At 50.8% G+C, this 14,868-nt stretch overlaps 5 protein-coding genes across 5 annotated transcripts; 2 read left to right on the top strand and 3 right to left on the bottom strand.

Annotated features, from left to right (window-relative positions):
* Nucleotides 1–1,076: 1,076 nt before the first annotated feature.
* A1O5_00614 (uncharacterized protein) lies at nt 1,077–1,598 on the bottom strand (the record flags this gene model as incomplete). The annotated part of the gene is made up of 1 exon (XM_007741233.1): nt 1,077–1,598. The coding sequence occupies one exon, from the start codon at nt 1,596–1,598 to the stop codon at nt 1,077–1,079; it is 522 nt and encodes a 173-aa protein (XP_007739423.1).
* A 1,303-nt stretch (nt 1,599–2,901) lies between these two features.
* A1O5_00615 (uncharacterized protein) lies at nt 2,902–5,937 on the top strand (the record flags this gene model as incomplete). Its single annotated transcript, XM_007741234.1, has 1 exon — nt 2,902–5,937. The coding sequence occupies one exon, from the start codon at nt 2,902–2,904 to the stop codon at nt 5,935–5,937; it is 3,036 nt and encodes a 1,011-aa protein (XP_007739424.1).
* Nucleotides 5,938–6,881: 944 nt separating this feature from the next.
* A1O5_00616 (uncharacterized protein) lies at nt 6,882–9,458 on the bottom strand (the record flags this gene model as incomplete). The annotated part of the gene is made up of 5 exons (XM_007741235.1): nt 6,882–7,459; nt 7,533–8,777; nt 8,895–9,172; nt 9,223–9,251; nt 9,303–9,458. The coding sequence occupies 5 exons, from the start codon at nt 9,456–9,458 to the stop codon at nt 6,882–6,884; spliced, it is 2,286 nt and encodes a 761-aa protein (XP_007739425.1).
* A 1,651-nt stretch (nt 9,459–11,109) lies between these two features.
* On the bottom strand, nt 11,110–11,802 carry A1O5_00617 (uncharacterized protein; the record flags this gene model as incomplete). The annotated part of the gene is made up of 1 exon (XM_007741236.1): nt 11,110–11,802. The coding sequence occupies one exon, from the start codon at nt 11,800–11,802 to the stop codon at nt 11,110–11,112; it is 693 nt and encodes a 230-aa protein (XP_007739426.1).
* A 1,320-nt stretch (nt 11,803–13,122) lies between these two features.
* Nucleotides 13,123–14,760, top strand: A1O5_00618 (uncharacterized protein; the record flags this gene model as incomplete). The annotated part of the gene is made up of 3 exons (XM_007741237.1): nt 13,123–13,772; nt 13,832–13,945; nt 13,995–14,760. 3 exons carry the CDS (start codon nt 13,123–13,125, stop codon nt 14,758–14,760), a joined length of 1,530 nt encoding a protein of 509 aa, XP_007739427.1.
* Between the last annotated feature and the right edge of the window lie 108 nt (nt 14,761–14,868).

The following is a 14,868-nucleotide window of genomic DNA, read 5'->3' on the forward strand; positions in this document are numbered from 1 at the left end:
GACAGAGAGATGGGAGGGACAGAGAGATGGGAGGGACAGAGAGATGGGAGGGACAGAGAGATGGGAGGGACAGAGAGATGGGAGGGACAGAGAGACGGAAGAGGTCGAGGGGATATACATACAGGCGGGAAATCAAAGATGAGAAACCACACGCGGTGAATCCAGAGGCAGTTATTGTGACTGTCATTTGTCATTTATTATTGAAGACAAATCTCGGATGATCGCGGTTGGGGCGAGGTAAGGCGAGACGGTGAATTTGCGAGGACAATGAAGACATTGTACAATATCTGTCACGGCCTCATACACTTCACTGCTCTCGCCATAGATCTGATGTTCGGTTGCGCTAGCAACTTTCAGTTCGTGATGCTCATGGCGTGCTTGCCATCGCCAGCTACCTCCTCTGTGTCGATTCTCCTGAACATGGCGGCCGTCTTCACAACAAAAACGCCGAAGTCAGGTCTCTCAGCAAGAGGGGACCACATTCTATGGCTAACCTTCTCGCAGCTCTTCCAATTGTCCTTGGCGATCTCCATACACTTCATCTGGAGGAAGGCTTCCTGGTTCGATCATCTCCAGTTCACCACCGAACGTGGACAGGGGTCCGTAAGCAGCATTGTCATTTACTTTTGGGTTTGAGCCGAAAGTGGCTATTGACCACTGACGATGGCTGTTGGTTGGGCTATAACCGTTGACGGTCTACTCCCACCTCGCGAACGTTGTAAGTGACGAACGCCGATTTGTAATTGACAAGTAGGCAAACAATTCTGGGTGTATCTCGTTTCTAGGCTGCTTTGTCTCCTTTCTGGCTGTCGTGTTATTGTGGTACGGATGTTTTTGGTTCGTGAGGTTGACAGGATGATTGAGGTCAAGATTGGTGGTGATTGAGGTTGAGGTTGGCCTTTGAGTCGTGGGAGTCGACGTAGTGCAAGCGGTTTTTGGTGTTTGTGGAAGGTATTGAGTTGAGTTTCTCCATCGCTTCCGTGCAGTGTTGTGTTGCCGCGGAAGTCTCTCTTGCAGTAGGCATTGGCGAGAAGCAGCCTTGTTGTTGTTGCTGCTGCTGCTCGTTCTCAATCCCCTCAGTTGTCGCTGTCGAAGTCAAACAGCGCGTCAATCTCCTTCTGTCTCTGCTTCTCTGCCCTTCCTTGCTCTATCAACTCTAGCAGCTCCTTTGAGGCAGAGTTGACGACTGGTCTTGGAGAGATAAGAAATCGGGGAACCGCCATTTTTTTGGTGACAGTTCTTGGCGCGTAGCCACGAGCAGACGGGACAGTGTAGGTGTCTTTGTGGTAGCGCAACTTTGCAGCAACCAGGTCGTAGTGTTTCTCGTTGTCTTTGCCGAGAGTGTTGACTTTGGTGGCCGCCATGGCGGCAAGTGGGCCTCGCTTTTGGGGCTTGTGGAAGAGGGATGCCTTTTCACGTGGGCATGGCTTGACGACTTTGTTTGGCTTGGTGGATGCCGCTTGTTTGTGGACGGCTTGATTGGAACTCTTTTGGGCGGTAGCCAGATCCAACTTCTGCGGTTGGTTGGTAGAAGTGGTGTTGTTGCCCATCTTGGTGAGCTGCTGAGTGGAGTTGGAGGACAAAGTGTTGGAGGCCATGGTGATCAATGAAGATGTAGGCGTTGTGTTGTTGTTGAAGAGTTGCCTGCAGAAAGACCAGTATGTTGCTATTTATATAGCTGTCGTTGTAGCTGAGCTGCTGTTGAGTGTAAGCGGAGGTTGAGTCTGTTGAGTCTTGAGTCTGTCGAGTATGTAGAGCAGTGTGATCTGGTGAGCGGAGCAGGAGCTGAGGAAAGGAGCGAGCCTGTATTTGTACTCTGCATGGGGAGTCATCAGAAGGAGCGGGTCAATGTGTCTCACCGTCAAGTTTGGTTCTGAAAAGAACAATAGCTGGAACCAAATCACGACATCCCTATTCATCCAATACAATTCTTCACTCCATTTGGGAGACTCAGCCATTTTGTCTTTAGCGTCAAAGAAAATGTCTATTCAGGCACTTGTTTGGTTCATTGTCACGTATTCACATCAAAAACACTGAATGAGAGCATTTCAAGGAGAAAACCATACTCTCTTGCCTTGAGCTCTGGCACACCATTGGCCAGAGTGACCAGGAATCCTTTGAGTTTGAAGGAACTGAAGTCAAAGCTCATCCGCTATCCATGGTTGTACCAGTATCTTTAATGCCGGACCCGTTCTCATGTGTTCAGATGCAGACATCTTCGAAGTTTGAATTAAAGACAGGCTGCTTCGTGACAAATCTTTGAGAAGACTGCCGGTGTGGTTCAGGTGGGGTCTTGAAGCGATCCAGGTGCAGTGCCTCATCTTAGTGTAGATGAAAAGTGCTCTCTGTTTGACGTTCAACCAAGGTTCTAGGACGATTTAGCTCGGGACACCGCCGATCCCTCTCTGCCTTCTCGGTTGTCGGACTCTCAGCGCTACTGATATGTTCATGGCTGATGAAGAAATGGTGGGGTTTCCGCTCTCAGATGGATGGCCAACTGATTGCAAACGTGTCCTTCCTAGATGCGTAGAAGCTAGAATGTGCTCAGAGCTTTGGGTGCATTGGCCGTTCTGTTGTTTCTCCGACTTCCCGTCCCTGCTCACAAATTCGGATGTCTGATAGCGGTTAATTCAGCGGTACCATGGAGATACTGGGGACTGAAGTGCGATTGATCATGATGGGTGCAGAATTGTCTCTTTGATAGCTCTTTTTTTTTTTCTGATGTTGCTGTTGTTACAATTAAGGAGGGTGATTGAGGATGATCAATGCGGAATACGGGAGGCAGCGAGGAGGTCCCGCGGTCACCTGATTTCGTGATCGTCGCTTTACGCCTCGACGCGTTCCTGCGCGTCTTCTCTCTGTTCGACACTGGATCAATGTCCACCTCGACCTCCATGCGAGATGCAGCTCCTAGTAGGGCTCAATGCCGCTCAGAGAGCTGCAGTCACCTCGCCGGCATCAGTTCTCCAAGTGCTAGCTCCTCCAGGGTCTGGGAAAACTAAGACTTTGACCTGTCGCGTCGCCTACCTCACTGCTCACTATGGACACAATCCGCAAAATGTCATCTGTTGCACGTTTACCATCAAAGCTGCCAGGGAAATGCGGGAAAGACTGAGAGGCTTGGTTGGCTGTGAACTCGAATCTAAGCTGGTCCTCGGAACTATCCACTCTATCTGTCGCCGTTACTTGGTCGCGTACGGCCACCTCATTGGAATACCCAAAGGTTTTGGAATTGCGGACAACTCAGACAGTAATAGCATAATCAAGCGCATCGTCAAGCGCCTCAACCTGTCGATCGAACCCAAAAATGCAAGAGCCAGAATTTCGAGTCACAAGGCTAAAGGGAAAAAGCTGGAAGACCTGCCGAAGAAACCGCCGAAAGAGCTGAAAGAGCAAGAGTTTATAACCATTTTCCACGAATATGAAGCGGCATTGGCAACGTCCAAACTACTAGACTATGACGACCTGCTCTTGCGATGTGTTGATCTTCTGCGAGCATATCCAGCCTGCGTGTCCAACATCGAAGCCTTGTTGATTGATGAGTTCCAAGATACCAACATTGTGCAATTCGAACTGATGAAATTACTGGCGTCTGCAAACAGAAAGATCACCATTGTTGGTGATCCAGATCAGAGCATTTACGGATTTCGGTCTGCGGAGATCGAGAATCTACGACGAATGAAAGCTTTCTACCCTGAAACAGTGGTCATCAATTTGGAAGAAAATTATCGCTCGGCGTCGGCCGTGCTAAGACTTGCCCAGGATGTCATTGAACAAGACGTCAACCGCCCCCAGAAGAAAATGAAAGCGATCCACTGTCATGGAACTAAGCCGGTGCTTCGACGTCTGCCTAATCCTAATGAGGAGGCTTTGTGGATTGCTAGTGAGATCAAGAGAACGATGGCAATGACTGGAGGCCTACTTCTATATTCTGATTTCGCTATTCTCCTTCGCTCAGCTTATCTCTCATTGCTTCTTGAACGAGCTTTGACAAACGCCAGCATTCCGTATCGCATGGTTGGGGGTCAGCGCTTCTTTGACCGTGTCGAAATCCGGATCATCATCGATTACCTGCGCACTATCAGCCATCCTGACAATAATCAGGCTTTCGTTGCAATCATAAACACGCCGCCACGCAAGATCGGAGAGACTTCGATTGCTGAAATGGTCAAACTTGGGGAAGACCATAAACTCTCACTCTGGGCTGTTGTGCAAAAAGTCCTCACAGGGGATCTGAAGCCTGAAAAGAGGCTTTCGAAACCGGCAGAGCAGGAACTGGGCCGCTTGATTAGTCTCATCCGGACTGCTAGACAAAAGATGAATACCGTACACCCGGCGGCCACGGTTCCGACGAAGTTGATTGATTTCGTCGTCGAGTCTTTGGACTTTGAAAATTATCTGAAGAAAAAATACAAAGATGATCATGAAGATCGACTCGAGAACGTCAAAGAACTCATTACGCACGCATCCGAGGTCCTGCTAGAGAATGCGGCCGAAAAGCCTCTCGCGGCTGTTGAGGGTGTGGAACAGCAAATTTCCAATAGTGGTCAGGAAGTCCTTGCTCAATTTCTGGCTAATATTGTCCTCTCGACCGATGTTAAAAATGCCGAAGAAAGCAATGACAAACCTCGCCTCACCATCTCGACGATTCACTCTGCAAAAGGTCTTGAGTGGCCTGTCGTATTTATTCCAGCTATCTATGAAGGGTCTATTCCTCATTCTCGAGCCGACAATACCGATGAAGAGCGGCGACTGCTCTATGTCGCAATGACACGAGCTCAGACTCTTCTCACAATGACTTTCCCAGTATTGCAATCCCGGGATCAGGCTGAATCCGTTCTTTCTCAGTTTCTCCCACCCAAAGTCCACCATCATCTCGCTCAAACTGGTCCATTATTTCATGATCACGCGATCCAGGATATAGCAAGCATCCTTCGACGGCCCATGCCGTCACAGGAAGACTTAGCAAAGAGCTTACAGGGCATCAAGGGCGAGGAAAGTCCGGCTGATGACATATGGCCGAGTGATGGCAGCCGCCGACCTACGCCAATGCTTCCAAGCGACACACGGGGCACGCCAGAATTCGGCAGGCCACTAGCAGAGGTCCTTGCCGCTCACAAACAACAATGCCGAGGCTACTCTACCCTTCCAAGAAGAGATGCCACGTCAACCTCTGCTGGCTCTGGGGTGGTCACCACCATGAGCAATGTCGACGCCTTCTCTACGTCAAACATGTCGCTGGGCTTCACCACTGCCAGCCATCAGCTCAAAACAAGTGTCGCTAAACTCAGGAGATCCTCATCGAATCCACTCCCGCCTCAGAAAAAGCCGAAGCTCTCAAAGTCGATTTCAGGACAAGGCACTATCGGAAACTTCTTCTCGAAACCCGTTGCCCAAGCACAGCAACCATCGGCAGATGCGTTGAGACCACACACCATTGAGGTAGATCAACACAGAGACCTAAGTTATGAAGGCGCTCTTTATCAAAACCGTAGAGACCGAGATATCGCCAAGCGAGGGATCCCCGAAGAGTTTTCTTCTCATCAATTGAGCTTTCGCAACAGCATAATCTATGGACGTCCTGCACCTCTGAAAGAGACAAGCACAAACTCCAAAAACCGGTATGCTGGGCTGTACAGTTCATCACCTCCTCCCTGCGCCGCAGATGAGAGGGAACAAGGGATTCTAGACAATCCGGAAGGTGAGAACCAGACCTCGAGGGCTACAGGGAGGTCGAAGTCCCTAGGATCAGATAATAATGCAACGACATTGACCAATTCTGTCCTTGCCAAGCCAGCCACTACATTGCACAAGACTAGTATGTCTTCGATCGGAAATGGTGGGCTCTCTGTATCACATACTGCTTCAGGCGTTGTTAGGAAGACACTTGGAATCAGACGCACTATGAACGGGTGGGAGAACAGAAAGAACCGATGATCTTGATATCTAAGTTCGGCTCCTAAGCCACTGCTGGATTCTTGTCTGTCTGATACACCGATTGCATGCATGACCTTAAAACGATGGTATGAAATTATGACTGGGAGAGTAATTGGGTTTAAGTTTTTGGGAATTCTGAATCACCTGGCATTTTCTTCTTCCTGGATTGACTGAGACGTTAGGCTGGTTTGCACTGCACATAGTTGTGCGCAGGTCGTCTTGATTATACATTGACAGCCATCAGCATTTTGGGGGTCAAACTGTGACAATGTATTATAGGGTTCTTGCGGTTGCTATAATTACGAAAAGGGACCTGGAAGCCAAAAACCATACGGGGTGATGTGAGTGCTGTGTCTCCCGAAGGATTCAGGGTTATCCCGTTCAGAGTTTGCGTATAGGCTGGTCGTTAAGAGAGCAAAACAGACAATTTGTGGACTTGTTGAAAATATGAAACTCGGCCTCTCAGCCTCAACAACTCCGAAAAATTCAGGTGACTCCCCCAGAGAAACAAATAGAACTGTGCTTCATTTTTTCTCCCTTTCTGTTTTTCTCTGCTTCCTTTCTCTCTTCTTCCCCAAGCCGTTTAAAGGGCCATTGAATGTCGTCATTCATGAAACCGTCTGCTCTGAATTGAATTTCTAAATGTATGAGAAAGAACGCGCGAAAACGTAAACATGGGCTTGAGAAATACGGAGTACCTAGTGTCATATACACAACATATATCAGGGGGCCAAAAGAAATGAGGTATTGAAATAGTCCGTCAGAGATCGTACAAGATTGATTGTAGCCCATGAGTAAGTATCGAGAGGACCGCAATTCTTTCTGCGTGTATATTTCCACATCATGCCTCGCACAACTGAACTGACGGCGTTAATTTTGGGTTCCTCTCCCCCCTCCCCAACTCCTTTCCCTTCCCCTAGCTCGACCGCAGCGCCACCACTCATCTACAAAGCGAAGACGCCGAGTGCGATGGCTCCAGCGGCAAGCATGGCAACGCCGTTCGATGTCGTGTGGCCTGCTGCACCCGTATAAGTCGCAACCCAGGCGTTGGTGCCGTTGCTCGGGACGCTGTAAGGAGCGACCGGTGTTGCGGAAGCGGCCGCGACCCACGCAGACGACGGCACGGGCGCGACGGTCAATGTGGTCGCCATCGTCACGCTCGGGCTCACCCATGCGCCGGTGCCGGTGCTGGTGGAGGCCGCCGCGACGGGAGACTCAGGCTTGCCGCCCCAAGATCCCTCAGTCACCGTTGAGGCCGCGGGAGCGGGCTGCCCACCCCAGGCCCCGCCGGTCGGTGCTGGAGCAGTCGAGGTGGCTGCAACGGGCGAGGTGCTACCGGCTGGAACCGCGCATGGCACGCTGGCGACAATCGGTGTGCTGAAAGGCCATCCCGCCGACGGCGTGAATGTTCTCGTCGTCATGCACGCTGTAGGAACAGGCGTCTCGGTGCAGCCACAGTGAGTGGTCGTGACAGTTGTAGTCTTGGTCGTGAACCCGGTGGAGCACGGCTCTGTCCACGTCTCTGTGATAGCAAAGGTCAGTATCATTCCATATTCATAAAAGAAATGAAGGGCAGGGTGAGATTAATGCCTTACTGGTAATTGTGACGGTCACGACCGAGCTCCAGTCGCCCCAGGCCGTTGTCGGATCGCTGGGCTCAGTTGTGGAGCTGGTCCAATCTTCCCATTTGAAGCTTGAGGAACTTGAGGAGCTCGATGAGCTGGTAGTGCTTGAACTAACATAGCTGGTTGTGGTCTTGGCCCAGTCGTCCCATGTGCTGCTAGTCACTGGGTCCGAAGATGTCGTTGACGTCCAGTCTTCCCAGGTGCTGCTGCTGCTGGTATCCCAGGAGGGTCCCGAGGAAAAGGAGCTCGACACGGAGGTTGTCTCGGGGAGTTCAGGACTGCTAGTAGTGGTTGTATGTGGTACGTATGGCGCGGAGGAAGTTGTCTCGGGGAGTTCGGGGCTGCTAGTGGTAGTTGTATGTGGTACATATGGCGCGGAGGAAGTTGTCTCAGGGAATCCAGGGCTGCTAGTGGTAGTTGTATGTGGTACATATGGCGCGGAGGAGGTTGTCTCAGGGAATCCAGGGCTGCTTGTAGGAATCGTATGTGGTACAAATGGTGAGCTGGTTGGAGCGACCGGGCTGGTGGTTGTGGTTTCCGGTTGGCTGCTTGGCTGGGTGTATGGCGGTCTCGTTGAAGTGACGAGGGTCGTTGTCGTCGTAGTTGTTGTCGTCGTCGTCGTCGTCGTGACTGGTTGGGATTGATACACCTGAACGTAGTTGACATCCCAGTAAGCGTCCTTGAACTGCTCAGGGTTGCTGCCAACGTAGATGGAGCACTGACTTTCGCCCGTGCTGGCTGCACATCCGCCGCTGGACCAAGTTGCGTCACCAAAATCGCCACAGAAAGTAGTGTCAAAGATGATCCTGTTATCGGCAAAGTTGGCGTCGACGTCGCAGCCGGGGCCATCGAAGACGGAGAATGGTAGTCCCCATCCAGATGGGTCGGGGTTTCCAGACGAGATGTCCGAGGGGATGGAACTTCGTGCGAAGAACCAGACCTTGATCGCGTCCGAAGTCCACTCCATTGCGTATACACCACCACCACCACCCCGGTTGGCGTTGAAGCCTGATCCGTAGCTGGCAGAGCTGGTGGCGAATGCACCACAGCCTTGGGCATTGGCGCCAGTGTCCACATCGTATTGGCAATTATTACCGTTTGAGGTACCAGTCATTTCCGAGGAACTTTGGGAAACGACACAGGTTTTGGCAACGTGCAACGATGTTAGGTCAATACCCTGGTTGTTTGCACCCTCGATGATATCGATTTCGCCATCTAGAAATCACGGAAGTTAGCTTCTCTGCCTAGAAAGAGATCAAATTGAAAGTTTGTCTATCTCGTGATCCTAAAAAGGTCCGGTCCAAGATCCCCAAAGCTGAGAGGAATACTTACTGAAGGGCCATGTGCCGGAACCAAGAGTCCAGAACGCTGGCCAGACACCGCAACCGCTGCCATCTTTCGTTGTAGGCATGTGTTTGATGTCGGCAACAAAGAGGCCGTGTGTCCACGACTTAGCACTTTCAATCCTGACACTCGGTCGCCCAACGCCATTGATATTCGCGTACGCTGCACTGCCGTTGTATGTATTCTTGTGATCAGCCCTCATCTGGGTTGAGCCGCCATCGAAAGTGATCAATCCATCTGCCTGAGCTGTAGCTTCATCGACGTAACTATCTGGTGTCAATGTTCCCCATTTCGAAATGATCATCGATCAACGTACGTGACAAAACCATGGGTCGGATCGGCATCCTTAGCGCTTGTCAGCATAAATTCACCTGCGAAGAGCTGCATTCAACTTACTGCGAAAAAGTTAAAGCCATCGAAGAAATTGTCTCCAGAATATTCGGTGTCCAGAGCATAATAAGTATTAGGAGAATGAGCAGAAGCAGAGGAAAACAACAACAAAGCAGAAACGAGTGTGGTGCTCGACCTCAGAAGGAGTGATGAGGAAGGCATTTTGTTGAAAGAGTGGCACGCGAACTTGAGGCAAAGAACGAAATGATGGCGCAAAGCACAGAGCAAACAAGAATGGAAAGGGAAGAAGACAAGACATGTTTCCTATACATGACACTAAGAACCTGACACAGTGCATCGCCGTTGCGGGTGTCTGGACTCCGTGCTATGCGCAAGTCCCGCCGATGGTGCTTGTTGTGCGCCATCGCCACGCAGCGCCTCACACGGGTACATAGGTAAGGCCTGGGTAGGTGACACGTTTTGTGCAAATTGTCCGAATATAGACTCGGTTAAGGAGATGAGCTGCCTCAAGGGGGCAGCAACACTGGGGGAAGCCAACCAATACGACGAAGAGCGTGGAGGCACATGGAGAGGAGTCAGGCTTCCACAACCGAACAAAGAGGCCATTCATTCAACCCGCCTGGTGATCCGGCCCACCTTGAAATCAAACCCTGTGAAGATGCAGGAGCCGTGGACCATTCGGATACGTGCCCCAGGATGCAAAATAGCACGCGATCGCGAGTGGGATCGTGGATGGGCAACAAGCGAGGTTTCCACCGGCATAACAGTAAAATTGTATGTGTCAGTTCGATGAGAAGGCAGAAGAAATAGCTCAAAGAGGGCTGAAAAGGGGGCGCGAATAGGCTCACGGCGGTGGAGCTTGACCAAATGCTTGGCGCTAATCCAACCAATAGAAAATATATTCAGGCTCCACCACGTTGCCAAGTACTTCCGAAAAGAGAAGCAGAAGCCCAGTCCCCCCTGAACCACCCAATTTACTGCTCAATGTAACCATTGGTTCCTTTTGGCCTGTGGCTATGCTCCATACCTACCTACCTACAAGTAGTACTGTCTGTCGAGAAAACTGTGTCAGAGTCCACATCGCCTCTTTGAGTCTTTGGCGACTTCCTCTAGCGCTTCAACCCACAACAAAGCACACCACCACGTGCAAGGTAGTTCAGTGCCAAGGGCCGCCCTTTCTATCCCCTTAGGAGATGGGCCGCACGGCTGCGCCACCTTGCCTTCCTTTCCATTATTAAACAGGGGTAGTGTGCTCACTTTCCAACCAGGGAGCAGGGGACAGGATATCAGTACATACTCGTATGAAGCAGGAAAGAAATGTCGGCCGTACACTACTATTTACTGTATATCACCGAAGCCTCCTCCCAAATGCAAGTCCTGAAACGACACCAGTTATCCAACTCAGTCCTTTGACAAGACGTCCATCTTCTATGTTGACTTAACATGAGATTAGAACGACCTGGCGTGATGGATCAGTTCTGTCCAGTGCTGCCATGACCTGTCCCAGTTCAGCATGCTGTCAATCCCAGGTACGAGGCGTGCGGTTAGAGCTACAGTCGCTAGGGTCTTCCAGCCCTCACTGAGAGTCCCATCTTGGTTGTAAGGATCTCTTGCCATCCACTGTGACCACCGCATCACGACTTGTTTTGCCAGATCAAGATCCACTTCAAACCATTCTCTATGACCCTTACCGCACCGGTCGCAGTTTATCCAGCGGCGAAAACGCCCCAGCTCTGCATGTACCAGCTTCTCGACTTTCCGTGCGTGTGAGATCGAAACGCCGGCTTCATGGACCACACGTGCATCTTCAAAACACTTCTGAATCTGCTTCCTCCGAATCTCAGGTTTATCTTCACTGAATCCGATCTTCAGAAACCCAGGACAGCTGTCGGCTGCCAGGATATAAATATAGCCAGCGGGCAAAGCGCTTGGTCGGAATGAACGTCTTTGCCGGCACGGTCTGAGGTCGTCGCCGATAGCTTTTGTGATCTCCCCCGTTGATATGCATTCGCAGAGCTCCTTCCTTCTTGGTCTCATCCTTCAGTGCCTTTCGAATTTGAGGTGGAATTAAAAACTCTCGCCGCTCCGGTTTCGACCCGGGACTTGTGTTGGAATCAGCCCGGGTAAATGATGTGAACGGTACAGACAGCTCGGACCCAGTGGGAATCCATCTAGGGAACTCATCATCCATATCCATGTCGTCCTCCATAGACCAGTCACTGTCTTCGGCTGGAGCATCTTCAACGCTCCCTTGACAATCACAGATTCTTTTCATATCCCAGAAGAGGGTCACTTGGTTCAATGGGCCATTGTGTAAATTAGAAATAAACGTATTGTAGATCTCAAACGCCAGTTTTCGAGTCCCCCTTGATCGACACAGGATAAGCAAGGTATATAGTTCACCCCATGGAGATGATACAAATTGTCTTCTGTGGATTTCATCGCAGCTGCATTGGATGTTGTCCTCGCTCTCAACCAAGGATGCTGTCAGGGTCGGGCCTGAAAGAGGATCGAAGAGCCTAAAAGACAGCTTGGATATTGCCATTTCGTGACTACAGGAACACGCTATGCAGAGTTGCTTTAGAGAGGTGCCTGATGAAAACTCGACCGAGGGTCCCTTCAGCAGTAACTAGAAAGCACTCGCTACTTATAGGATGTCCAATTGGCCCAGCCACAGAGAGGAATCTGGTCGTGTTGGCCTTTCGAGTTAGATACAGCCGCTCTCCAACAGGTCAGCATGTTCAAAAGTACCTCTCTCCCTTGGCAAGAGAGGGAGAGTACACAAGCACTGAGGGCCAGGTGGCTAGGCTGTGCATGAGTAGAGAAGACGAGGTGGAAAGTGTTCATGATGAAGCATTCAGCGTTTCGTCTCAGCCCTTCGACAGGATAGCCGTCACCGTCAACGGCGAAGCAGCGAACCTGGAAAAATATTTCGCCCATTGTGAATCTTGGATAACCCAGCAGAGGAGATCTTACCAATAGTGATGCAAAGTAGAATAATTAAGATGAGTTAGGTAGCATAGCAACGTTCAAGCTCGAACAACATGCCCTTGGAACGAGGGGTTTGACAAAGCACAATCGCGCTGAGGTCCAGACACAAATTGTATCAGCCATCAAAGGGGGGAGGAGATGCATGTCTATGTCCGATATGAGCCCGGCATTCGTGGATGCATCAAGGCAAGGCGTTGATTCTTACAGACGGGCACTGAGAGCGGTACTGTAACTTTCTCCGTCATCCTGCCAGCTTGTTGTAGTTCGTTGCTGCTCTGACAACTTTTGGATCAGGCTGAATAGACTTCGCTACCACTGAGACAAAGCCAAAGGCACAAGAGCTAAAGAAGAGTTGACTGATAATAGTACTGCGTACATACCAATGGTGGTCAATTTGGACATCATCAAGTGCCGTTTCGAGCTCCCGAGGCCAGACCCAGTTAATAACGTGATTACCAAGTTCGGCCGTCAAGGGTTTGGTGAGACCTCTAAGCAAATACGGAGGAATTGAGCGCCGGAATTCTTTCTCCATCGTCATCACGTTTTAGATGCGATGAGAGAGGCCTTCCGCTTCTCTCTGACCAATTACTCTCGGAACGAATCGGCAAATGTCATTCTTGCGGGGAGAGACCAGCTTATGTACAAGGTACTCAGATTGGGAACTTGGAGGACTTCGTGACTCCAACACTCCATCGATCTCCATGAATCTCGATTCTCCTCACAGCAATGACAGCGCTGCTCATTTGGTCGACTGGCAACCCCGCCGTTGCTGACTTCCTGCCACATATTTGAAGCCTGGTGCCCCCTGGAGCGAAGAGGTATAAATATTGGGGGCCCGTCTGAGTTTAGGTTCAGAGGCCACAGACAACCCAAGATGCCGTCGCTTCGAGTGGGTATTGTTGGTGCCGGTATAGGTGGCCTGACAGCGGCCATTGCTATATCCCGGAGTGGGTGTAGCGTCACAATCCTCGAGCAAGGTGTGGATATCGGAGAGATTGGAGCGGGGATCCAGCTTCATCCCAACGTCTCTCGTCAATTGATCCGCTGGGGGGTTGACAAGATTATCGAGAACGACCTCATCGTGCCGGAGGAGCTCAACACTTGGGACAGCGGGAGCGAACTCCGCCTTATCGGACGCACAGATCCCAAACAAGTCGCTAAACAAGCAGGTTTTCCATGGTGGGTTGTGCGTCGCGATCACCTTTACACGGGACTCGCTCAGGCGGCTTCTGAGCATGGAGCCAAGCTCATCATCCAGGCAAGAGTTGAACATATCGACGACACCACAACCCCTATCAAGGTCGTCACATCCTCTGGACAGACATATGAATTTGATCTCTTGGTCGGCGCAGATGGCCTCAAGTCTACAGTCAGACAATATCTGTATCCGGGCATCATGCCATACGCGCCGAACAAGCTATGTGCCTACCGAGGTGTTCTCCCATTCTCGCTGATATACAAAGAAATACCAGAAGCGAGGCTGTTTGTCGGTAATAGATTGGACACTTGGGTCGGACCGAAAGGGTGCGAAGACTCTCTGGTTCGGGCCATGGATTTGATGAAAATACTTACGGAGAAGATAGCTATGTTCTGACTTACCCTACATGCGGAGGGAGAGAGCTGAATGTCGTGACCGCGGCTGAGTCCAAGGACTACGTGACGAAAATGGAAGACATCGAGGTCGAAGAGTTTTATGGGTAACTATACAAAAGCACAGTCAAGCATCGCTGACTATGGCCCTGATAGATTTTATGCCGATTTCCACCCATTCATCCAGAAACTTCTGCGCCTTGTCAAGTACACTAAACGCTGGCCATTGCTGCAAACACCACGAATGCCGTCCTGGTCCAACAAGGCCAAGAATATCATCATGATAGGCGATGCAGTCCATGCCATGCAGAACCACATGGCCCAAGGGGCGGGGACGGCTATTGAAGACGGAGCATTCCTGGGACAGGTCATCAGCGAAGTGGCCCGGGGCGTTATCACTATCCCCGAGGCCGTGACTCTCTTCGAACAAAGACGGATGCCCAAAGCATGGATCAAACAACAACTCAGCCTCCAATCCGGATTCATGTATACCTTGACACGACCGGAAGACCTAAAAAAGCGCAACCAGGTGGGCCGGTTTGAAGTTGCGCGGTGGGAGTACAACCCAGCGCGGCCGGAGCAGAGCCATATCGAGTATCGGAATTGGTCGGTCAGTCGTTGCATCGAGACGGCCAAGTCGATGTGGTACTATGATGCCGAAGGGGATGCGGACAACGCGGTCCTGGAGTACCTGATGAGTAGGGGCGAAGTGGACGAATTCACCCAGATGAGTGAGAGTTTGAGCCGTAAATGGAGCTCGATTGTCTTCGGAAATGGTGTGGATGGCAGCTGGGTCGAGCCCCAAGTCGACTATCAACACATGAAGAACTCTCTTTACAAGGCCAACGGCAAGGAGAGAGACGGTATCCAGGAGTACGGTCTGCATGAAGAGGACTATGAGCGGTTTGGAAAGGGCCTATAGGGAATTCAGGACAAGGACGAGTAAGGATCATGTCTGGAGGTGTTTGTCGCAAGCGCAAAAGCAGATTTTGATGGCGGGGGTACGAGGTAGAGAGTTATTCGCTCGCAG

The sequence above is a fragment of the Cladophialophora psammophila genome (genome assembly GCF_000585535.1).
Source record: "Cladophialophora psammophila CBS 110553 chromosome Unknown aczJe-supercont1.1, whole genome shotgun sequence".
Lineage (NCBI taxonomy): Eukaryota > Fungi > Ascomycota > Eurotiomycetes > Chaetothyriales > Herpotrichiellaceae > Cladophialophora > Cladophialophora psammophila.